General features: G+C 32.5%; 1 protein-coding gene across 1 annotated transcript in view; it reads right to left on the minus strand.

Annotated features, from left to right (window-relative positions):
- Positions 1 to 27,485, minus strand: part of LOC124540995 (diacylglycerol kinase eta) — a 198,504-nt gene that overhangs the window by 23,373 nt on the left and 147,646 nt on the right. Inside the window, exons 4-6 of the mRNA XM_047118770.1 lie at positions 8,022 to 8,167; positions 6,149 to 6,347; positions 4,419 to 4,510 (exon numbers count right to left, since the gene is read on the minus strand). Coding sequence (XP_046974726.1) covers positions 4,419 to 4,510; positions 6,149 to 6,347; positions 8,022 to 8,167 — 437 coding nt within the window. The remainder of the gene's footprint in view (positions 1 to 4,418; positions 4,511 to 6,148; positions 6,348 to 8,021; positions 8,168 to 27,485) is intronic.

Here is a 27,485-nt window from a genome sequence, read left to right on the forward strand (position 1 = left end):
ATTTAATGTTATTTGACATTAATAAATTCATTCATAGATTTAAGTGGACAGAGGATACTATGTACCTACCAATGAAATCGAAAAGACAAATTGGTAACCTAATTGCCTACAATATCAAAAATTATTTTACAAGTAATGTTACCAAGGATCATATGTATAATAAAAATAATAATTTAATTTATATTAACACCGACAAAATTAAAAATACTCAAATTAATAGTTTAAACTAAATAAAACGACAACATCTGCGCCCTCTTACTTAAATATTATACATCAAAATATACAGGGCATAGGTGGCAAAGATCATGAAATAGAATTATTTTCGGAGTGTTATAAAATACATGTATTTTGTTTCACAGAACATTGGGTTAAAAAATTTGACATATTTAATATTTCAAACTTTAAACTGTCAAGTGCGTTCGTAAGAGGGAGTGCTATTCGTGGTGGCTCATTAATATTAGTACGGAATGATATCGTTTGTAAATCTCGAAAAGATATTGTGGCCCTCTCTATCGAACGTACTATCGAACTATCCTGCGTGGAATTTCCACAGTACATTATAGTCTGCGTGTACCGGCCCCCATCGGGAGATTATTATTTGTTTGAAACCACTATGGAGGACATTCTTAAAAAGCTATGTAAAACTAATAAATATATAATTGTATGTGGGGACTTTAACGTCGACTTACTTAAAGAAACTACGTTAAGTGTTCGGTTGGTCGCCTTGTTTATGTCATTTAATTTAACTCATAGAGTTAATGAACCGACGCGAATTACCGACGGCACTTCTAAGTGTATTGATAATGTGTTCTGTGACTGTAAAATATATGAAGTATCAATTATAAATAATTTAACTTTTGACCATTGTGGTCAGAAGTTTTCATTAAAACACAAAGAAATAAATCATTTAAAAAAAATAACATACAGGCCAATAACAGCTAACAAATTACATTGTTTTAAAGATATTGTGGCGTATAAATTGTCTAATCTAGATCTTACGACACAGGATCCAAATGAGCTTTATAATTCATTTTTTGAAGTAATACTAAAAGAATTTAACAATATATTTAAAATGAAATCATGTTATAGTAACACAAAATTAAAGTTTAGTGACTGGGCTACTGTTGGTATTTATAAAAGTAGAAATAAATTATACGACTTATATGATATGAGGCGGTGGAATCGAAGCGTAGCCTTTTTAGAATACGTCATTAAATATTCCAAAATTTTTAAAACAGTATGCATTTCTGCTAAGTCCTTATATTTAAAGAAAAAAATCCTTAATTCTGATAATAGAATTAAAGCCACATGGGATGTTATTAGTAGTGTTAGTGGAAAACCCAAAAAGGAAATGATACCAATAGAATTGAACACAGGTAGTAGATACACGAGTTCTGAATTAGAGGTTGCTAATTTATTTGAATCATTTTTTGATAAAGTACCCCATAAAATAACATTTCATTTAAAATCATCTACATCAAATGCAGCTAGGTTATTAAATAATAGTGTTTCTAAATGCGTTATTGATTTTTCATTTGAAACGGTTTCTGCAATAGATGTCATAAAAGTATTTAAAACTATAAATATTAAAAAAACTAACGACATATGGGGCATTTCGGTAAAATTTTTTAATAACATCATATACGATATTGCTCCGTATATAGCAGTAATTTTTAACAAGAGTTTGGACACGGGTTCATTTCCTAACTTGTTAAAATGTAGTAAAGTTTTACCACTTTTTAAAACTGGAAACAGAAGCGATCCCGGTAATTACAGGCCTATTTCAATACTCCCATCCTTAAGTAAAATTTTCGAAAAAAATATTTTAAATCAACTTCTCGTCCATTTCGGTACAAATGCTATTTTTCATGGTGAGCAATTCGGTTTTAGAAGAGGTCGCTCGACAACTGATGCGGGAATTGCGCTTCTCAAACATATTTACGATGCTTGGGAGAAATCACAGAACGCTATTGGAGTATTCTGTGATTTATCTAAAGCATTCGATTGTGTAGAACACGAAACGCTTCTTTATAAGCTCAAATATTACGGTGTTAAAGGTAAAGCTCTTGATCTAATCGCTTCATATTTAAGTCAAAGAATCCAGCAAGTTTTCATTAATGGAATAAAGTCTTCTGGATCTACGTTAAAAATGGGAGTCCCACAAGGTTCAATTTTGGGTCCCTTTCTATTCCTAGTATATATAAATGATCTTCCTTTCTATGTTAAGGGTATTTGTGGTATAGTGTTGTTTGCTGACGATACTTCGCTGATTTTTAAGGTTGACAGGAAAAAAAATGACTATGACGATGTGAACGGCGCATTATCACAGATACACAATTGGTTTACAGTAAATAATTTAGTTTTGAATGCTCAAAAAACAAAATGTGTAGTTTTTACCCTACCTAATGTTAGCAAGCAAAATTATAATATATCTTTAAATGGTGACCGTCTTGAAGTAGCTGATACTACGGTGTTTTTAGGAATAAAATTGGATTCCAGACTTCAGTGGACTTCTCATTTATCATCCCTAACAGGAAGACTCAGCTCCGCAACATACGCGGTTAGAAAAGTTAGACAACTAACTGATATTGATACCGCTCGTTTAGTTTATTTTGGTTATTTTCACAGTATTATGTCATATGGCATATTACTTTGGGGTAACGCTGCAGATATTGAATCTGTCTTTATTTTACAAAAGAGAGCAATTCGGTTTATTTATAATCTTGGAGCTAGAGACTCTCTTCGGGATGTTTTTAACAGAGTAGGAATACTTACTGTTGCGTCGCAATATATTTACAACAATATCATGTATATTCACAGTAACATTGATCACTTTGATAAAATCAGTGATAATCATTGTATATGCACTAGAAGTAAGGATAAACTTATAACGCCAAGTTTCCGACTCCGCAAAGTCAATAGATCCTTCTTGGGGCAAGGTATCCGTTTCTATAATAAAATTCCGCAGAAATTTTTAACTTTGCCGTTTAGTAAATTCAAATCGTTTGTTAAAAATACATTGGTAGAAAAAGCATACTATTCGATACAAGATTTTGTAGATGATAAAACAGCGTGGAGTTAATACCTGTTGACTTCCAAGCAGGATACATTAATTGAAATAATTGTATTTATTTACATGACGTTGTATTTTTTAAATGTTAAAAAAGAGTAACTACTGAGTTTCTTGCCGGTTCTTCTCGGTAGAATCTACTTTCCGAACCGGTGGTAGCTTCACTTAATTGTAAAATGACGATTCAAAAAGTGCTTATAAAAGCCTACTTGAATAAAGTTTATTTTGATTTTGATTTTTTGAGTGGGAAATTTATAGGCTGTTACTGTTCTGTTATTGTAATTACATCTGAGCTATAGTGAAATAAATGTACCAGTTCTCAAATCGATATTAATCCATATTTATTGTATGTTGATAATAGCAATAAAATTGAAGCAGTGTGTAGCGGACAGAATAAATAGTACCAACATCATCATCATCATTATCAGCCTCTCACCCTTATTCCAACTTTATTTCGAGTCGGCACAGCATGTCTTCTCCTTCCATACTTCTCTGTCGGACGTCATTTCATAAATAACATTCTTTCTAACCATATATTCTTCACACACATAAATAGGAAAAAATACATAGTACCAAGGTACAATATATTCTGGCCACCTTTTTACGCCAATTAACTTTATATTTGACGCCGACCAGTACAAGTTAGTGACAATACAACTGTACAAAGTTTCAAACCAATCGGTTGAACAACTCCGTTGTTACATACGAGTAAAAGCGCCCACACATTTTTATATGTAAAAACTCACTGAATCAAATTTAATAAGAATACAATTGGTTATTCAGTATGCAAACAAAATTCATGCCTTGAATAATTAATTGTTACACAAGAATTTAACAAGAATTTAGTCGTTGTTCTAAAGATAAGCAAGATCAAAGATACATGTTTACCTTTCGTAAAATTACGTACCAAATTATTTTTCCGTCAAATGCATACGTTTTCGTAAACTAAAACTTTTAATAATCGAACTGATTACAGTATTTTTATCGATGTTCAAAACATTACTTTAATATCTTTTTTACAACTCACAGATAATAATTTAGAATAAAAAAACATAAAGTCCGGGTTTGTTTTTTCCTTCATCTGTTAAACACTTTCAGCATTATACATGTACATACACATCAGTAAATACATAAATACAAACAATATTGTTTTGTGTAGTTTACATAACATAATAAAAAATATTTACGTGACTTAACGTTAACTTGTCTGAATAACTTTGTACCTTGGAGTTATTATATGTATCCTTTATCATTTAAAAAGTCGACGAACTTAACAACCGCAATAATTCCATTCCATTAGATACTAATGAAAACCGCTGGCGTAAGAAGAAACAAAAAAAAATCAAACCTTAGAACGGAGCCGCAGGTTTTGTCGCAGACGTCACACTTGGCAGCCACTGGCAAGTTGCCTTCGAGCCATTGATGCGGCATTATTATATTCTAAAAAGAAAAAAAGTATAATTAAAACATACGGTGTAATCAAAGAATACGCCAAATTCGTCAAACGCCTTTTTGAGCGTATATGTGAGTATTCACTACTGGCAGGAGCATAAACATAAACTCATGAATACGTTTTAACAAGATATAAGAGCAAAAAAATGTTATGAATAAAACAGGCCATATTACATAGCATATCTTTGTACATCAAAGAAAGACCATATACTGTAATCAAATTTTTATTTAAGTACGTATTTAAAAAAAGGTCTGTCCCTTTTTAGGTCTAGTAATTTTCATTTAAATTAGATGCTAAAATTGCCTCTCTGTGATACTTCGTGTCAAAATCACTCGACCGTTTCAATTACATCAGAGGAGACAGATTAAAAAAAGTTAGCGGTATTTAAAAAAAAAGAAAGCGTTGAAATTTTTAGCCTGATTCAAAGCTCGATCCTTTGACTTTTTTAGCGCTTTAATTATAAATATGCCGTTTTATAAATAAAATAAAACCATGTTTACAATTCGAAAAGAGTCGTTTTTTTCGGGATATTATTTTTAAGTTAATATTTATTACACTTCGTTTTTGTCTCATCTCAATTTTTGTCAGTCCGTCTATTTGTTCCGGCCTTTCTTTATTAGGATGTACATTGATGAACCTTTGCTTTGAGTTATCAATTAAAAAAAAAAAACAAAATACCAATAGCCCACAGTTCGAAATTCAAATTCTTATTGTACATATTTTTTATAAAAAAATCAATAATGTGTACTAGTATTATCTAAAGTCAGAAAATAAATCAGATAGTGACGTTGTTTCGAATGGCTATGTGGCAAATTAACGAATAGGTACAATAGAGAAGCATTGAACGATGTCGTTCGGAAAGCGAGGGCCCATAAAATGGTATCGTTCAGGGATTATTGCCTCGTAAAATGAATTACGAGCATCGATACTTAGCATCGATTCCGGTCGGATTGCTTTCGAGATTATTAACTGTTATGGTTTAATCAACTCGAAGATCTAGGACGTGAGTTAATTTTAGAAGTCGGGGTAACTGAATAATTACACGTGACTTCGCTTATAATATGACAGAATATCCTTCTTTACCGTTACAGTTTGTTCATTATCGTTATTTTTTTCGAATTCAAAAATAAGATTCTACTTAATTTAAATTTTTAGGTTATCTTTCATGAAATATAATATTATTTGAAATATTTATTCGTATATCATTTGTTCTTTATTTAAATGTAAGTTAATACTACACTCGATATTATATGGTATCATAATGTAATGTAAATTTCTGTTTATTTTATTCTACGTATTTTATGATATGTATGTATATATGAGACAACATCACATACATTACTCTGATCCCAATGTAAGTAGCTAAAGCACTTGTGTTATGGAAACTCAGAAGTAACGAAGGTACCACAAACACCCAGACCCAAGACAACATAGAAAACTTATGGTAATCTACATCGACTCGGCCGGGAATCGAACCCGGGACCTCAGAGTGGGGTACCCATGAAAACCGGTGTACACACCACTCGACCACGGAGGTCGTCACTCGACCACGGAGGTCGTCAATATGTACATATATGTATATGTGTGTATAAGTATTGGTTGAAAAGTAAAGAGCGTGTACTGACACTTTCCGGATCTTCAACAACATGGGGTCCGAGTGAGGCGAGCGTGCTCCATTTGCAGGAGGGAGGAGCGCGCGCGGCGCATCGCTTGTGCGCCTTGAACTTGCAAAGCTCGCAGGCGAGCGCGTGCGCGGTGCCGAGAGCGCCGAGCGGTTCTCTGCATACATTGCAGAACGTCGGTCTAGCGTGTGTTGCAGTGTACCTGTGAAATAGAATAAAATAAAGAAAAAGGTTATGGAGATATAATTATCTTCTTCTTAGTCTTATCATGCTTCTTCTTCATACATAAAAGTGAATATTTGTAAAAAGCAAAGTTATCAGCAGTATTTTATTATTGTATGTTTATACTTTCACTAGCGATCCACCCCCACATGTATCATATACAAAAACCTTCCTCTCGAATCAATCTATCTATTAAAAAAACCGTATCAAAATCCGTTGCGTAATTTGAAAGATACAAGCATACATAAACAGACAGCGGTAAGCGACTTTGTTTCTATGTAATAATTGCAGTCGCCAATCACACGTTTTACGTAGAAACGTATACGTGGAATTACCATACCATATACGACGAAGGAATTATAAATGTTATTTTTTTATAAAAAAAAAAAAAAACAATTATTAGAACGCGTAATAAATAAACGTCGTGTAACAAAGACGCTTCATACTTTTTTCCATTTCAACGGTCTGCCGTTTCAATTCAGACTGGGGGGTAATTTTAACAAACTTTCTCCAAACAATTGATCATGGCAGCGCGTTCGAATTTTGAATTGCTGTCTACTTTATATACTCTTTGGCTGTCACGTAACGAGTTAAATTGCAACGGCGGCGTACAAAAGAGAAACAGAATGAAATACGAAAATTTAAATTTGAATAGCAGTAACGATGCGTTACTTGCCTTTGTGGCGGTTTCCGCGCATTTCACGAGTCTGATATTATTCGGAAAACTTATGATTAACTCAACGCAACAGGTCGCAAGAATTTGGTAACTTTTTGCTCCATCTAGACACGAGGTTTAGTTAAAATAGGCACTAGATTGCGTAAATGATACGCGTCTATCGTCCAAGCGTCTATCACGGTAGAAGTTATCTGGGCCTTAATACTTTGAGAATTGTTTTTAGCAAACTTTGTGTGAGGTATCTTCGTCTATAATATAAAATAAATTATAATAGGTCATGGCTATTTTAGATAATTTTTCCCCGGGTCAATGACCAATGTCGATGGGCAGTGTTGTAACTTACCATCTGGCTGTCAATTGGGGTGAAATAATTGAATGATATTACACACTGGTCAGTTATTTTGCTGCTATACAACGATACTTTGTAGTTCGAGCAAGCCAATGAAATAGGTATCAAAAGGGTTTTGACGTCTTAGATCTCATAATTAATAGAGCATTGTGCCATTGTTGAATTGTTTCAATAATCGTAATAATAGAATTAGTTTGCATACAAATATCAGAAAGTAGGTTATCTTCGGAACCGGTGGTAAATTCATTTATTTAATTATATTATATATAGGCAGTAGACTTAGTATGGTTGTTAATTGCCGATTCAAAAGTGCTTGTGAAAGCCTACTTAAAAAAAGTTTATTTTGATTTGATTTTTTTTTGCCGTGGAAGATGAGTAGGTTAGATATTTATGTGTCAGGGCGTCACGGTAGCATGCGTAAGCGATCCCGTGGCGTCCGCCGAAAGACGGAGAGGGTACCGCTGGTTTTTTAGTGGGTAAACCCGGTGTGCTTGGGCGCACTCGGCGTTCAGGGCTCCGGGGAGTCCCACACACCCCCCCCACTTTCCATCATGTGGGGGAAGCGCGTAATGCGTTTTTCCAGCGAGAAAAAAAAAGGTAAGATATTTATGTATGTTATTGTTTATTACCAATGATGGTCCCCAGATGACAGGCTTGCGACGAGGTCCGCGACGTCCGCCCCGTGATGCAACGCGCCCCGTAACGCGCCCGCCCACGACTCCATCTCTCCGCGGCTGTCTGCGCACAGGACTAAACACCGGCTTGCTGTTATTACCTGAAAAAATACAAATGTGTTATATAAAATACCAACAAACCCTACATATAATTGCCCCGCCTTTTATGTATACCAATAGACATGGTAATCTTTTCAATCGTATAGATGTTAATATGATGTCATGTAGAGGAAAGTTACAAAAAAGTGGATAGTATAAAAACCTTCGCACTGGTAAAAGAGATTTAAAGTAATAACTTTAAAATACACTTTACAATAATATCGTTTTGGCGTTTAAGTAATTCTTCCTTTCTACTAAATTAATTACATCAGGGCAAAATGGTATAGAAAACATTAACGTAATATTATAAAATGTTTTGAAAATATGTAATAGAAAATAGGCCGCTTAATGTTAATGCTTGATGTTTGAAGAACAATAATGATTAGTAATGAATTTACGTGACATATAATAATAATAATTCGTTAATGTTAAAAAAGTATCTAATACAAAATAAGTTATAAGTGGATTATCTTTTGTATTCGATTGTGATCCCGCAGTACTATACGATCGCGTTCACGCGTGATCGCCTCTAAAGCCTATAATCGAATGAAGCTCAACTGCGTTACAATTAACATATCAATTGTGCGATTAGGTTTGCATTTGAAATTTAACGTGCTATGATCGTTGTTGTACAATTGTATACGTAAATGTACTGTATTATATTTCGCAATAAATTTGTATCCAAAACTGTCAAACTGAAAAAAGCGACACTAAACGTTGTATGTATATACTTCTTAGGCTTGTCAAAAAAGGTTTTTTTATAGCATATAAAAATATAACAATAAATTAATTTTGTTATTTACTCAATGCAATAATAATGATTCTTTCTTTTTTCACAATCTTTATAAGACTAACTTACAAAATAGAACACATACAAAAAAAATAAGAATTGAAAAATAAGCGGTACTTAATTAAGGTAATTTTAAATGGCGGCGCAGAGTATATTATAATTGGCGGTTTAGGGAGCAACTTCATCATGTCAGCCTGTGCGCGCGCAACATACAAATTTTTTTTCATTTCATTTGTTTGTTTCATTCAGCCAATGTCCTTTCTGAGGTTCTAGACTATTTGTGTAGCAAATTCCATTTAAATCGATCCAGTAGTTTTGACGTGAAAGCGTGACAGACAAACAGAATTACTTTCGAATTCATAATATAAGTTTGGATATAGACATAAAAACTCTTAAATTATTTAACTTGAATACAAAACTCGAATGAGTCATTCATCGCCAAAGTTTCAAGAAGATAAAGTCTTCATGACTCTGCCGATTTCCTACGCCAGAAATCGTTACAAGCCAAAACGAGCGACGTCATAACGAGATAAGAAACACGAGCTTGTTTTTGTAACACGACAAATTGTGTTTTTACAAAATCATATTCTGAATACGTGTTATACCAAAGACATGTCATCTATGGCGACTACTGATTTGTGTAATGTTACTCAGTCATATTTATTTCCAAAGCTATCTTTTTATTATGGATCTTTTGTGGACTACATTTAAATCAGAATCACATTAGATAGTATTTGTTTTTTTTATTATCTTGGTAGGGAAAGAATGGGGCCAGTATATTGTATGTCGTTACCGTATGGTAACGACATACAATATACATAGATATGCACCCCGTAAGAAATATTATCAATTTCTTACATTGTGCTATTAAGGTAGAATATCTGTATTGTATATATGAGGTGGTGGTACCTATACAGGCGGGCGTGTATAAAGATCTACCACGAAGAGAAATACGATTCATAACAACGGTTAAATATCGCTTGTTACCTTTTTAATTTGATATCTTTATCATTGAAATGCCATTCAAAGCAGATAACGTGAGCAAACGCGTTACTAATTCGTTTCTGTTTTGGTGGAACAGAATCTGGGTCCTGCTTTGTTATTCTAGAGAAAATTCCGATAAAAAATAAAAAAATCAAAAGCCATAAAGAAAATTTGTACAATCTTTTAGAAAATATCTCAAGATAAAAAAAGAAGATTTCTTAATGAAGAACAAAAAGGTCAAAAGTTAATAATTAACGTATGTATTTAAGTATTTATATGTCTTGTGAAAAACGAATACAACATACTTCCAAAAAAATAAAAAGAAATAAAAACTTTTTGGAGGTTCACGAAACATGATATACGCGAAAACCTTAAAAACAAAAATAGAAAAAGTCTTCGCGGAAACCAGGTCAAACTATGTCGGCGAACTCAGCTCGCAAGAGTCAGTAGTACAAGTTAATATGAGTTTTGAGTTTCCATATTCAGAGCACGGAAGGCCAAGCTATAAATATCGCTTTTATTTGTAGTCGAGAGCAAATCACTTGTGGATTTGTAAACAAATAATATTATTTCCATGGAGCAAAATATTATTTAACGCACTAGCTACCGATCGCAGTTTCTAATGCATAAAATGTATGTCGGTAAGGCTCGATCGTTCATTCGGATTATTTTTTTTTACATTTTCGATGATCATTGCCATATTATGCCAATTGATGCAAAAGCTAAATGAACACACTTTAACAAGTTTGCTCGTTTTCAGTTGATATGTAGTTAGAGAGTCAGAGAGAAAGTTAGGAAAAGGTAGGTAATAGAAAAGGAGGATCTTATTTTATATTATGTGGAAAACCCCATTAATAAGTATATTTCTTTTTTATGTTATAGGTGGCAAACGAGCAGAAGGCTCACCAGGTGGAAAGTGATTACCACCACCCACAGACATCTGCAACATTGCAACACGGGGGTAGGACGAATCGTAAATATTGTTGTATCTGGAATGGGGAGTTTTTATATCTGATACGCATTCACGTCCTAACTACTTAACTTCTCGTTTTGAAATTGCATACACGTTATCTGGGATACAGATAAAGGTATACCCACTGATATTTTAATAAACAGATATGTTATATCCATACTAAACAACAGAAAAAAGTGTGCCGCGCCGGGGACCGTTTATTTTACATTTCGTTACAAGTAAAAAGGATAACTTGATAAGAACAAAAATAAAAAAAAGAAACAACTAGATGTTTTAAATGCGCAAAACGTATTACTACGTAATTATGATGTATTATAACGTATTACTACGTAAAACGACTAAAGGCAAACGTCCCAATTAGGACGTTTTCTAGTCTTCACTTTTTCGCTTTAATAACATAACTGTTTACTAGAACATCATTGGGTATACTTTAACATCTGCCAATTTCACAAACGGAACTTGGTTAGCTTTATGAGATACTAGCGACCCGTCCCGGCTTCGCACGTTTGCTGATACAAAATACACTGCATAATGTTTTTCAGTAATTCTCTACTATATTGTGCATGTATTATACACATAAACCTCCCTTTTGAATCTATCTTCCTATTAAAAAACAGCTTCAAAATCTGTTGTGTAATTTAATTATCTAAGCATACATAGGGACAGACAGCGGTAAGCGATTGTTTTATACAATGTAATGATGATGATTATAAAATATACTTATATTTAATCAATATGTAACAAGCAACAATTGAATCTTATTTTGGCTAAACGTTTAAGACAAACATAATTATATAAAAGTTATCTGCAATGCGAAATACGTAAATAAATATTCATTTCATAGTTATAAATAGCTCACCAGCTTTCAAGCCTCTTGTATAGAATTTCTATGTATGATATACGTACACACATATATTTGTAATGTTTATGGCAAGCGTGTGACCGACTTATATGAAGTCTAAGCTAAGATACGAACAACAGATTCGCTTATCAATTGTAAGCTATTGTTACACATACACACATGTGAATTCATACTCGTATGTGTGTGTAACAAATGTGTATTTTGAAGTAACAACTTCTTATGTGAGGGTAAACCGCTTCGTTACGTAACGCGTAACAGTGTCAGTCTGTTTGGCATCCCTTTCTCTTGAGCATACGGCAGCGACTACTTAAAATGATCAAATGGCGAGACAAACGTTTTTTTTTACATATGTGAAATCGTCATACTGCCCTTATCCCAATTTACTTGAGGTCGGCACAGCATGTCTTTTTCTTCTATACTACTTTGTCTGACGTCATCTCACAAGTAACGTTCTTTCCAGCAAAATAATGTTTCACACAATCTATCCATCGTTTCATTGGTCGTCCCCTTCCTCTATATCCATCCACATTTAATTTATGTCCTTCCATATGTACACGGACTTTTGAAAACACTTCAAGAATTTAAAAGAAAAAAAACATTAAGAGATTTAGTTTATTGATTCGTAGAATATTTTTTATTTTACATGTATAGGTCATTAAATTTACAGAATTTTTGAAGACTTAATGTCATGTATTTTGACGGCAATATATAAACATGTACTTTGTTTTATAATTTATAAATCTTAGCAAATTAATACGACTACAGATCTCCGGCTTCGTACTAGTACAATTTATTAATAAAGAAAATAATATTCCACAGATATAATTCATACTTCATAGCACTCAAGAATTATGAATATTTCTACAAGTGATTTGTTTTAAGAATTAGGTCACGGGCTCCGGAGATTACTCTCAAAAAACGATTAAATAAATTTGACCTCTTTATAATATTGGTTTAGATTAAATTAAATTGCCGATCAATCAGAGCACCTAAATTATTGACCTAGACTAAAGGGATTAGTAAGCTATATTGGCAGTAGGCTGAAATAAAAGGGCCACGTCTTGACAACTGCAGTGGAGACCCTCCAGCGGCAGGTGTAAATTAAGAGCTATATAGAGTTCAATGACATGCACTATTATTGCGTCCCAGAAAACATTCAAAAATAAAATTAAAAAGCAACGTTAAAGAGCATTTGTATGCTAAAGGATTTTAGAACACTAATAACGTCTTGGTTGATTGCACACCTTCGTAATGAGATGTTAGCTTTCAGACTGTTACACATTGGAAAAATATAATTAGAGACATTTAAAAAAAAAAAACCGTTGATTTTCTTTCCAAATTATTCTTAGATTCGAAGTTTTAATTTCCGAATCGGTGGTATTTTGAATATCAACTTACAATTATAACAGTTCTGTCTATATTATAAGGAGGATTAGTGTGACTTTCCAAACCTCATGCGTCAAGCTGTCAGATGGCTTTTAATTTCATTCTCTTTTTGGCGGGCGGCAGCGCGAAATACGGTCAGGCGTATCATTGTTTTACTGTTTTTGTAATAATATTAGAAAACCAGAAATTGATTGAAGTATTTTGTTGTTAATGATTATTATGTTATATCTTTGCAAACTAATTTATTATAAAAATGATTTTGTTTTGTTACTAATATTAATATTATAAGTCTGGCTCTTACTACTTAATCGAATTTTATGAAATTAGGTATGAAGCAAACTTGAACTCCGAGAAAGGCTATAAGCCACTTTTTTGCCCAACACATGACAGCCATTACCGTAAAACGCGAACGAAGCCGCGGGCGACTACTAGTATTGAAAAAATTTTTTAACTTTGCCATTGGCGAGGTCTAGCAATGAAAATACAAAGTTGCAACCGATTCGAGTACCACCAAGCAAAATCTCAGTAGTTATTTTTATCCACCATACCTGTACATATACATTTGTATTTAACAAAAATATTTGTTAAATATAAATAAATTCTCCATGAAAATCAACTAATATATACTACAGTCGTTTAAGAGCGTAAACAAGACGTGCACAGACTAAGTCGACATTACTCTGCGTGTCGGCACAGCTCGCTCGCGTTATAACACCGCTTTGTTTGACTAAATATTTATAGTATTCACTAACATTATAAACTCTCCATCCACACATGGAACGAGCACGTGAATAACTCAAATGTAGCAAAACATTTGTTTATTCATAAAACCGAATGCAACATCAGCTTCTGACTGAATTAAGGATGAGCGGTCAACGCTAATATTCGTCTTGGTAAACGTCAATGTGTAATGTTAAATAGATATAACTTATCTGTCTTATTACAAATATGGTTACTTGGTGTTAGGGCTTTGTGCAAGTCTGGGTAGGTACCATCCACTCATCAGTTATTCTACCGCCAAATAACAGTACTCAGTATTGTTGTATTCCGGTTTGAAGGGTGAGTGAGCCAGTGTAACTACAGGCACAAGGGACATAACATCTTAGTTCCCATGGTTGGTTGCACATTGACGATGTAAGGAATAGTTAATATTTCTTACAGCTTCGTTATAATCGTGGTAAGTGGTCAATATATTTGGGAGTTTGATTACATCAAAGTACCGCCATAAAATTACAATTGGTAATCACTATACTCAGTAATATACTACTCGAATTTGTAACATTTAATGTGTGCGAACAACGTGTACCGTTCTATACATTAATGATATCGTTTCCGGGCTGTTACATTACACGCGAAGGCGATTCGTAAGCGCTGTGAGCTCTCCGTGTGATACACGAAAGCTTTTAACATTAGATTTATAGTATCCACAAGAGCGACTAGTCTTTTCCAAAATGTTTTAAAATTTTCGGAATTTACGAGTAGATAGATATTTAAATAAAAGAAATAAAAATTTAAATGAAACATATTGTTGCTTAATAATAGATAGATAGATAGATAGATATTATTTACTAATTTGTTCGACTATGTGTATAAATGTTAATAATAAAATAAAAATTAACATTTTACTGTCTTAGGTTTCGTAACTTGTAAAAATCTTTTGAATATATGCGAAGTTTCATGTGCTACCCAATAGTATACATAAATAAATAATCGATTCACAATGGGCGTTAGTGTACCTTGGATATACTCGTAAATCAAGTTAATAAATATCAGCATGTTTCTGGAACAATAATTCGTATTAATAAAAAAAAAAAACTATAAATATAAGTCAACGAAATTTTATTATACTACTGCTATTTGCAAACGAGCGCAAATCAAATGTCAAGTGTGGAAAGGTTAATGAATCGAGCTGAGAGAGCTGCAGAGGTATTCTGTAAGAAGAAACTCGAAACTCACCGCACAACACGAGATTGAAAAGCTACATTAGAGATACCATATAGAATGTGATCTTTATAAGTTGTTTAGGCACAAATAAAAATAAAACAAGCAAAAAGTACAGTACAGTACAAAATGAAAGTAAACAGATTAAATAATTATAAGGACGATTAAATAGTAATATTTATTTTATTATTTGTATAAAATGCATAATTTAATTAATTGTTACATAACGATATTTTTTTGTAATAATATTCGTAATATTTTTATCGTAAAGTCTTTGTCACTTAAAAGCGTCCTGTCAGGTCTGCGCATGTTCATGTTCACACTGGTTGTATCTTACAATATTGACGTGAGATATTATCATCTAACAGCTGAAATAATAAACATTTCTGGTTCTTGTCAGTCAAGAAAAAACTTCAAATGTGCATCAAAAAGTTATTACTCGCCAGCTTTCACTTGCAAAATAACGCAAGCTGTCTAAATTGAAAACGTCAATGAACATAAACAAACTAAAGAGTTCGTAACGTTCGTAAACAAATCAAATAATTTAAAAAAAAAAACATTAAATAAAGAGAGCAATATTACAAAAATAAAATTGAAATTATTCACGAGATTTAGTATTGCTAGTCCAAATAAAGAAATGAAATTAAAAACGTACGTTTAAATGAATTCAGAAGTAATATTTGTCACAGGCACACGTAGAGACCGCATTTGAAATTAATTAAGTTAACACGGTTCCGAAAATGGCGTAAAACGGAATATAAATAAAGACGTTAGCTAGAGTAAAAAAATATATGTTATTTTATACATAATAAAGTGCTCAAACAATATTATACTAGACTATACTAAATTAAAAATATTATAGGTATTTACGAAACAGAACACACAATCGTAACACATATACAAAAAATTAAAAAAATAGATTTAAGAAGTCAGTATATCTGTATCTGTGAATGTAAATATATATATATATATATATGTGTACACACACACCCACAGGCATTAGTTATTAATTATTTATGTGATTTATTTCAAAATATACTCATTTCAATGAACCTTTATACAATAGTTACCTAGTTAGGAAATATACCTAATTATTTTAAATTTAATGAGGCGGAAATTTGAGGCAAAAAAAGTCCGTCTTATATCTTTTAAAACATTATTAAGAAAAGAGGAGCTCGAAATTTGAAAAAGTGAGATAAGAAATAGGGTATCATATCGCTTTACATAAAAAAACCCTCGTCAATGTCACCGTCACGTTTTTACATTGTTCAGAAACTGCGACGCGAAATTCAGTCTAGCGTTAGGCCATTCATAATTTATTCAAACGAAGTATACTAAAAATTAAAAAAAAAAAATCATTAATTTTTTACTACGAACTCAACGTCCAAGCGTATAATTATAACAATGAAAACAGACGATTTCCATTTTTATAAATAATTGGGAAAGTTCATAATTAAAAAGGCAAACATTTAATTAAACAGTTAATTGCCTTGTGCATAATTAGCGTAGTGTTTTAGATGCAGGCGTTATAAATTAAAAGTTCTATGAAATTAATAATAATTTAATACTCAAATTTAGTGTTGCCATCTGTAAAATAAATCACGTTAAGAAATTCCTATCCAATAAAATAATAATGTTAAAATTATAGTTTCATATAATTTTAATTACCACTTTTTAAATGACCGTTTTTAAGGACGAATCAAATCCTTATACAGCTATTTCACAGCGTAGAGATTGTACTAAATTGTATACATAAATTAACTGAAGAGCTGCTTGGCCGAAATTGAATCGATCATTGTTTAAGATTCAAGTCCTACATTCTAGGTCAATATCGTTCTTAAAAAAAAAAACAAACAAAAAAAAAGAATTACCAGAGTATTTCTTAACTCAACGAAGAAAAACACAACACCAATTGAAAACAATACGAAATGTTTATTCGAAGACAAAGAAACGTTAACAATAAACGTGCATTGTCGAAAAACAGCAACGCTTAGCCAACGAAAAGCAGCTCGCGAATAACGCCAAAACATATCCACGTGTGGTAATTATAAACTCGTTAGTAAGCCAAACAGTCGAAGCGAAAACGTACATTCGACTTCTGTTGTCCTTTAGACGGAATGCAAACATTGACGAAGCGATATTCAGCAACAAACGTCGAAGTCACGCGCGGAAGTTTCGCTTTCGTCTGAAACTTTTATGTATTGCTGACGAATTTTAATTAGTAACAGCTTGTTTACATTATTGGACTAGTTTAGCGACGCGGTTTTTACATCGTTTTGGATTTCGTGTCCAAATTCAAAATTCACGATCACCTCACCTCAATTTCTAAAAATCCATAAAAAAAATCATGCAATCACTGTTTGTCCTTTCGCGGCAGTTTGTTCTTCCAACATGACTTGTTTTTTTTTTTAAAGAAAATAACCTATTCTATATTTAAAAGTTGTAAACTCTCCCGGAATCCGGACAAGTACACTTTTGATATAAATTATAGATTAGGCTTCCTTTATTTTTCTTTCGTTTGATTTAAATACGTACATAATAAAAAAAACAAAAATCGATGTCAAATCGAACAGCCAAAATTGTGGAGAACTCCGCCATCACCGAATAATATCCGTGATGCTTTTTGTGAACGATACCGTAGCCTTTCTGACGCGAGAATTCCATACAAAACATTTCCCTATTCTATCCTGCACAGGTACGAAATTTTTAAATGCATATTATTTTCAACCGACTTCCAAAAGGAGGAGGTTATCAATTCGTCTGTATTTTTTTTTTTTTTTTTTTTTTTTTTTTTTTTTTTTTTTATGTTTGTTACCTCATAACTTTTCACTGGGTGGACCGATTTTGATAATTTTTTTTTTGTTTGAAAGGTAGTGCTTCCCGTGGGGTCCCATTTTTTTTATTTTTTTTTCCGATGATGGTATCCATGTGAAAGCGACATAAGTCTTAAATTTGCATTACGTATATGCGCGACAAATAGGTGAATAACTCAAAATCACGTTAACCAATTTTGATATTTCTTTTTTTATTATAAAATATATACTTCAAGGGTAATTTGGTGAAAGTTTGGTAAGGTTCTGAGCACAGGATCCATGACAAAGTAACGGAACGGAAGGGAACGGAACAATTCTGAGGAGCACGTTAGCGATACTCGGTCGAATCTTTTATTTATAGGTTATTTGGATATTTGAGTCACCTTCCGTAATGTGGTTATGTTTATGTAATTATCATAGTCGAATATTATAATCAACTAGCTACCCACCCCCGGCTTCGCACGGGTGCAATACTGATACTAAATATACTACAGAATTTGTTTATATACGACATCACATCGCAAACTTCTAAAATTATCAGTGTTTCTTTACTATATTGTTCATGTATTATATACACAAACCTTCCCCTTGAATCACACTATCTTTTAAAAAAAACCGCATCAAAATCCGTTGCGTAGATTTAAAGATATAGGGACAGAGAAAGCGACTTTGTTTTATACTATGTAGTGATGGAACTCCTATACGGCTCGCAGTTAGGGTGCGATATGGGGCAGAATTTCTTACTATCTTTAATCAAATTTTGTGTATGTGATGTGATGTCATATGATGTACGAAATATAGTTGGTCTTTTTCAAAGTTTTTTTGCTGAGTTCGATTACAGCTCTTTCGAGGAATCCTTGTAGTTTACGCCGCGTGACGTATTAAATCCGCATTTTCGAAAGTCTGTTTTTACTTTATTCGCAAGTTTACTTTAAAAATTGTCCTCGAAGTAGTTTCTAACTCATATAAACGGAACGCTTAATCTATCCATATTAAAAAAAATTAGTTAGTCAACATCAGCTTCACTTAAAATCAAAAAATAAATAAAATTTTAACAAAAAGAAAAACCGACTTCAAACAAAACACTATTTTAAAACAAATGAATATTCACGAAAAAGTAAGAAAAATAATTGCGTATTCAACATATTTTTTTAGAGTCTTCTTAAGTTAAATGAAATGAAAAATATTAGACTACTTAAAAGTCGATTAACGATTATATCATGTAGTTATAATTATTGTTATATTTGGAGTCGGTGTCAGCCAATAAAACCCTACAGTATATCTATCAAAAAACATTACGAGAATACTTTAACAAATATGTTTTTTACAAATTACCTTTTACACAATAATATACTGGATCAATCAAGGGGCTCGTATCGCTTCTTTCTTTTGATTGTTGGGGCAAGGGCACCGTGGCTGACACCGGCTCCAAATATACCAATAACTATAACTACATGATATAATCGTTAATCGACTTTTAAGTAGTCTAATATTTTTCATTTCATTTAACTTAAGAAGACTCTAAAAAAATATGTTGAATACGCAATTATTTTTCTTACTTTTTCGTGAATATTCATTTGTTTTAAAATAGTGTTTTGTTTGAAGTCGGTTTTTCTTTTTGTTAAAATTTTATTTATTTTGATTTCGAATCGATTAATCGATTTTTGAAATCGATTATACCATACCGTGCATGACTAAAAAGGAAATAAATATGTGCACACCACATATATTCTCATATACCTATAAAAGGTGAGTGTTTGTTATTACTCATAGTTACTACAAACACTTTTAGTATGGATGAGCGTGCACGCATACATTGATGTAAACGACTTTCTCGTTCATTCATTTAATCCGTTCGGACGGTAATCTGAAGCGATCGGATAGACATCGAATGCAGAACGGCTTTATATGCTTTACGAGGGACGGAAGCTTAAAACTGCTAACTTTTAAACTCGGAAGCGTTACTGTGAATTTTAAACAGATAAACTTTATCACGTTTGCCCGGAATTTTAGTCCACGCTCTTCATATTTGCGACTTTATGAGCTGGTAAAGTGTTTCCGGGGCCTAGTATGAAGTCCAATGACAATTTTACCTAGCATATCTCATACAATAATGCAGCTGAGAAATGGAACTGGGTTGAGTTAAGCTAAGGAAAGTACCGGATGTACTTAAAATGAAATCTAGTTGGAATGTCGTCATATCATAACATGACAACATAAGTACACTCTCGTCACCCCATGGGACGGCATATGCTTTCCGACCGGAAAGAGTTTAGGCGCTGGACCGTGCTTGACGAGGCACTGGTGGATAGTTCAAATTTCGAGACTCAAGGATATTACTGAAAATATCCCGAAAAAAAAACTTAACGTTTTATCGGCCCCTAAATGTATCATAAAAAGATAGAATCTACCTGATTGACCAAAGAAGCAATTAAACGGCCATTAAAATAAAATTATTTTTTTATATTTTTTTAATTCACATGTGTATTCTAGTCCTTTATGGTGACTACGACAAATTAAAAAAATGCAATTACGGAATCGGACTTTTCTTTTGGACATTATTTTTAAATTATGCCCTCGAATGATTCCCTAAAACCAACTCTCAGTAATCCGGGATTTACAAAGACTCGGAGATTTTTTCGCTGCCTTCAAGGGATACTGTTTTAGCATATAATTGTATCCAAATGTAAATTTAATGAAGCTGCGTATTTTCGTAAGAATCTGTATGAAAATAATTTACTGAAAATGTTTCAGTAAATTATTTTCATAGAAACCTCATTCGGAGTCATCCTCTATGCCTTTTCCGTACTTTTTATAAATGTACATAACCCATTTGTATATTGTTTAATTCGTATGATTTCAATTGGGTATCTGACTGACTAACACTATTTAATTTTAATTTGACATCCTTTTAAGAACATTTTGCCTCATTATTACATACAATGATAATTATATTATTATATGTGTCATACTTTATAGGTTAAATATCGATTTTAATTTGTTTTCAAGCTATAAAAGACAGATGATTTTTTCATTGATGTACAAACACATGTATTGACGACCTTCGTGGTCGAGTGGTGTGTACACCGGTTTTCATGGGTACGCTACTACGAGGTCCCGGGTTCGATTCCCGGCCGAGTCGATGTAGATTATCATTAGTTTTCTATGTTGTCTTGGGTCTGGGTGTTTGTGGTACCATCGTTACTTCTGATTTCCATAACACAAGTGCTTCAGCTGCTTACATTGGGATCAGAGTAATGTATGTGATGTTGTCTCATATTAATTTATTATTATTAATATGTGCATATTCGATGATAAACGGCCACATACATATATTATTGAAAAGAAAAATTATTGACTTGAAAAAGTTTCTATTACATTAACTTCGAAATCAAAAAAATAATAATAAGAATAACATTGGTATCATCCAATCCCATTACTTCCTTTATCATTTGTACAAATAATCCCAAAAGTTTGATGCGTAAACGGGATTTCTTTATCTGTTTTCCCGGTTTCGGTAAGGCCTAAGTCACATAAATCAAAAGAAGAATTTTTAAAGCAATGTTTAACAAGAGCCGAGATGGTCCTTCGATTAGAATAAGTTAGTCTTAATCGAAGAATGCGATTTCAAATCCGGAACAGCATTACTGTTTTGTTTAAAGTTTGTTTATAATTGATAACGATATCAATTATATATAGGATATTATCGTGCTTTATAGAGACGCATGTAAATCAGACGCATGTGTCAAGGACAGACTCTAGTCCATAGTTACTGTTACTTCTTGATGTAACAATGACATTGTCTATGGTAACAGTTATGGTAATGGCAGTCAGCGCATCCATGAGCGATTAGTATGAGGTAACTCGATAAATATATATATATATACTTATATAAAATAGCTTGTTACTGGAAAATATGAAAATAATATTGTATATTTTTTTGTTGGCCGAATTTTACCGAAAATTAATAAGAGTCTATAAAATGTATCTAAAAACTGTATTATTATCTACACTAATATTATAAAGAGGAAAACTTTGTTTGTTTGGTTGTAATGAATAGGCTCAAAAACTACTGGACCGATTTTAAAAATTCTTTCACCATTCGAAAGCTAAATTAATCCCGCATAACATAGGCTAAATTTTATTTTGAAAAAAAAATAGGGTTCCGTAAGATATTTTGGGTTTTTCGGACAAAAAAGGAAAAAATCTACGTATGATGCCTAAACTATAATAGATAGAACTATAAAATGTTCTAACTCCGGTCCTTAGAGGGCATAATGGCATCCAACCCTAAGAACCTCATCAGATTCGTGGCTGATGTTGGTCTGGCTGAGGTGATGTGATCACGAATTTGAGGTTTATCACAATAGATCCAAGCGCCGGTTGCAGTAATTCTTCAAATGTGACCGTGCCTCAGCAGTGGGGATATTAGAAGACTATGAAGCGTTATCTACGCGGGCGAAGCCGCGGGCAACCGCTAGTAAAGTATATTATTAGTAAAGCTTGGTACACTTCGTTTGGCGACGATTTGGCGGTAAATTATCATTGCTATAAAGAGTAGAAGTTGATTTAAAACTATGCTATCTAGTGGTGACTTAGAACAAAGTTATGCCAATTCTCATCGTGATTTTACCAAAAAATCATTTTAAACAGACATAATAACATTAATTATATACGAGGATATAGATTTCTCTGTGAAAAAACCCTAACTTATTGTTTATCCTATCAAATCCCTGTCGAAGGAAAACCTCGGGGGCGTAATATTTGAATTTTTTGTCCGAAATGTATATATACGTGTTGTATGATATTCGAAAGCTGCAAAAATATGATCACATTTCGTACAATAAGTTTCAATAGTAATTGGTTTCGTTTTAAGATTTTCACTTAGTGTTACAAATTCTGTTAGTTAGTTTTTAATAGCCCTACGGCTTTATACTATCATCTTCTATATATCTAGGTGGGTACTATCGCCAAATTTTATCGCAAATTGCAATCTGATTTAAAGAGTGTAAGCCAGTGCAACTACAGGCTACAGGCTACATCTTAGCTTCAAAGGTTGGTGACGAATTGGTTTTATAAGGAATAGTTAATATTCCTTACAGCGCCAGTGTTTATGGGCTGTGATGATCCTTTATCATTAGTTGGCCCAATTACTCCTCCGCTTTTTATATTATAGAATTGCTAAAACCTGGCTAACGCTTCAACAAAAAGGAGGTTGAGATTTACAACAAAGTAGTATGACAAACTCCATGAAGATATATATAATATATATGCCAAATAGTATACTAATAAGTTAGGTAACTGTGGTTTAATCTCAAATAATCCAAATTAATATATCAATTACCAATGTCTATTTTTAAATATATTTCTCTAATATAAAAACTTTTTGGTGAATTTTATTTAATAAAATCGTAGATTGTATTTAATCGTCACAGTTTGAAGGGTTTATTTCGAATATTTTTTATGTTTACTGTGAAAAAGGAATATCTTATCATTTTAAGTAATTAGTTTTATTTATATAAAATTATTTACATCAAGGATTTCACCTCTTAGAACTGTTTCCTAGAAATGAAACGGAGCCAGCTCAAGTAGATCCTAGAACACTTGTGCCATTTCATCATTGGTCCAAGTATCTCACGATTATTACGACTAATTCTAACAACAGAAGAGCAGGAAAACGACATCGGATGTTGAATCGGTTGTATTTTCCACAATTTCTTTTGTATTTTATTTTAAACTAGCGACCCGCCTCTTCGCACGGGTGTAATATTGATACTAAATATACTACAGAATTTGTTTATTTACGACATCACATAACAAACTTCTAAATTTATCAGTGTTTCTTTACTATATTGCCCTTGTATTGTATATAAAAACCTTCCCCTCGAATAGTAATTTTGATGCATTTTTTTAAAACATAGTACTCCATGTTTTAAAAAAATTTAAAAGGGGACAAGTGCGAGTTGAACTCGCGTAAAGAGGGTTCCGTACGATGTTAATATCTCCTAAAATATTGGTCGTAGAATGCTCGTTGTGGGCTTATTTTTTTCATTAAATATTCATCTACAAACCGATTCAACAAAACTTAACATTGGAGTTAAAAATATGTTCTCCCACACATTCCACCTGCAAATGTAAGTTGGTACGCACAATATTGAGTGATTTACCATGTTATTTTAATATCATGGACTTCTTATAGGTTTTCCTATAATCTATAAGGAGAAAACTAATTTCTGAATTTTTTTCAAAATTTTAGGTTCAGTCGTTTCGGAGATAAGGGGGGGGGGTGTAATGGTCAATTTTCGTCTATTTTCTTGAATAACTTGGAAACTATTTATTTTAAAATTACAAAAAAATACATTAAGGATCTTCTCAATAAGACCTTTCATTTGCTATGCCACACGATGCAGTTTTCAGAATTTTTTTTTAAATTTTCCCCTTCCCCCCAAAAATGACCCCCCATATACAAATTTCATCTGCTCACGTTACACCTTTGTATTTGGGTTACAGGAATTGATATGTGTACCAAATTTCAACTTAATCGGTTTAATAGATTCGGAGATAATAGACTGTAAGCGAGGGACGGACAGACACACGAGTGATCCTATAAGGGTTCCGTTTTTGTATTCAGACGTACGGAACCCTAATTATTGACTTGGAAAAAGTTTCTATTACATTAACTCCGAAATCAAAAAAATAATAATAAGAATAACATTGGTATCATCCAATCCCATTACTTCCTTTATCATTCGTACAAATAATCCCAAAAGTTTGATGCGTAAACGGGATTTCTTTATCTGTTTTCCCGGTTTCGGTAAGGCCTAAGTCACATAAATCAAAAAAATAATTTTAAAAGCCATGTTTAACAAGAGCCAAGATGGTCCTTAGATTAGAATAAGTCAATCTTAATCGAAGATTGAGATTTCAAACTCGGACTAGCATTACTGAATTTTCATATGTTTATAAATGATCTCGTGCCCGAAAATGAAGGATATTATCGTGTTTTATAGAGACGGATGAAAATCAGACGCATGTGTTAAGGACAGGCCCTAGACCATGTAACTAATGACATTCTTATTATCATCAGCTGACCAGACCCATTACTGGGTTAAGACCTCCTCTTGTCAGCACCACACCTACAGACCTACTCTAGTCGTATCAAGTTTCGACATGGCTCCGTACATCACCATCTTCAAGATCTTCAAGAATTATGAGGTTGGTGCATTTTTATTTGGTTTAGGTTTATCCAGCTTTTAAAATCTTTTGCAAACTATCTATCTATAATACCTATACCGATTTATACAAATACAATAATATGTGTTATTATAAATATGAAATAGATATTCAAAAAAAAGGGTTAAATTAGTTTAAACCTTTTTTTTGTTTGTGTTGTGTGTGTGTGTGTGTGTGTGTGTGTGTGTGTGTGTGTGTGTGTTGTGTTTGTTCTGTAATTGTTAGCAATGACGATGTCTATGGTAACAGTTCTGGTAACAGTCAGCGCAACCATGAGCGATTAGTATGAGGTGACTATTACATTGTTATTTACTGGAAAATATAAAAATAATATAATATTTTTTGTTGGCAGAATATCAGGAATAATCCGAAAATTAATAACAGTCTATAAAATGTATCTAAAAACTGCATTATGTCTATTATTAGTAAAGCTTGCTAGACGTCGTTTGGTGACGATTTGGCGGAAAATTATCATTTGCTTCAAAGGATAGAAGTTGATTTAAAACTATACTATCTAGTGGTGAGTTATAACAAAGTTATGCCCATTCTCATGGTGATTTTACCAAAAAAAAATTTAAATAACTATAATAACATTTATTATATACAAGGATATAGATTTCTCTGTGAAAAAACCCTAACTTATTGTTTATCCGATCAAATCCCTGTCGATGGAAAACCTCGGGGGCGTAATATTTGAATTTTTTGTCCGAAATGTATATATTCGTTTTGTATGATATTCGAAAGCTGCAAAAATATGATCATATTTACAATAACGTACAATAATTTTCAATAATAATTGGTTTCGTGTTAAGATTTTTACTTAGTGTTACAAATTCCGTTAGTTAGTTTTTACTAGCATCTACGGCTTTATGCTATCATCTTCTATATATCTAGGTTGATCCTATCGCCAAATTTTATCACCAAATTGAAATCTGATTTAAAGGGTGTAAGCCAGTGTAACTACAGGCTCCAGGCTACATCTTAGCTTCAAAGGTTGGTGACGAATTGGTTTTATAATGATAAATAAAATTTTAACAAAAAGAAAAACCGACTTCAAACAAAACACTATTTTGAAACAAATAAAAATGTACTAAAAAGTAATAAAAATAATTGAATATTTAACATATTTTTGAGAGTCCTCCTAGGTAAAATGAAATGAAAAATATTAGACTACTTAAAAGTCGATTTACGATTATATAACGTAGTTATAGTTATTGTTATATTTGGAGCCGATGTCAGCCACGGGTACACGCTTCAACAATCAAAAGAAAGAAGCGATACGAGCCTCTTGATTGACCCAGTATAATATCGTATAAAAGGTAATTTGTAAGAAACATATTTCTTAAAGTATTCTCGTATTGTTTTTTGATAGATATAGTGTAGGTTGGCTGACACCGACTCCAAATATAGCAATAATTATAACTACATTATATAATCGTAAATCGACTTTTAAGTAGTCTAATATTTTTCATTTCATTTTACCTAGGAGGACTCTCAAAAATATGTTAAATATTCAATTATTTTTATTACTTTTTAGTACATTTTTATTTGTTTCAAAATAGTGTTTTGTTTGAAGTCGGTTTTTCTTTTTGTTAAAATTTTATTTATTTTTTGATTTTAAGTGAAGCTGATGTTGACTAACTATTTTTTTTTAATATGGATAGATTAAGCGTTCCGTTTATATGAGTCAGAAACTACTTCGAGGACAATTTCAAAGGAAACTTGCGAATAAAGCAAAAATAGACTTTCGAAAATGCGGATTTAATACGTCACGCGGCGTAAACTACAAGGATCCCTCGAAAGAGCTGTAATCGAACTCAGCAAAAAAACTTTGAAAAAGACCAACTATATTTCGTACATCATATGACATCACATCACATACACAAAATTTGATTAAAGATAGTAAGAAATTCTGCCCCATATCGCACCCTAACTGCGAGCCGTATAGGAGTTCCATCACTACATAGTATAAAACAAAGTCGCTTTCTCTGTCCCTATATCTTTAAATCTACGCAACGGATTTTGATGCGGTTTTTTTTAAAAGATAGTGTGATTCAAGGGGAAGGTTTGTGTATATAATACATGAACAATATAGTAAAGAAACACTGATAATTTTAGAAGTTTGCGATGTGATGTCGTAAATAAACAAATTCAGTAGTATATTTAGTATCAGTATTGCACCCGTGCGAAGCCGGGGTGGGTAGCTAGTTGATTATAATATTCGACTATGATAATTACATAAACATAACCACATTACGGAAGGTGACTCAAATATCCAAATAACCTATAAATAAAAGATTCGACCGAGTATCGCTAACGTGCTCCTCAGAATTGTTCC

Source organism: Vanessa cardui, chromosome 2 (assembly GCF_905220365.1).
Source record: "Vanessa cardui chromosome 2, ilVanCard2.1, whole genome shotgun sequence".
Taxonomy (NCBI): Eukaryota; Metazoa; Arthropoda; class Insecta; order Lepidoptera; family Nymphalidae; genus Vanessa; species Vanessa cardui.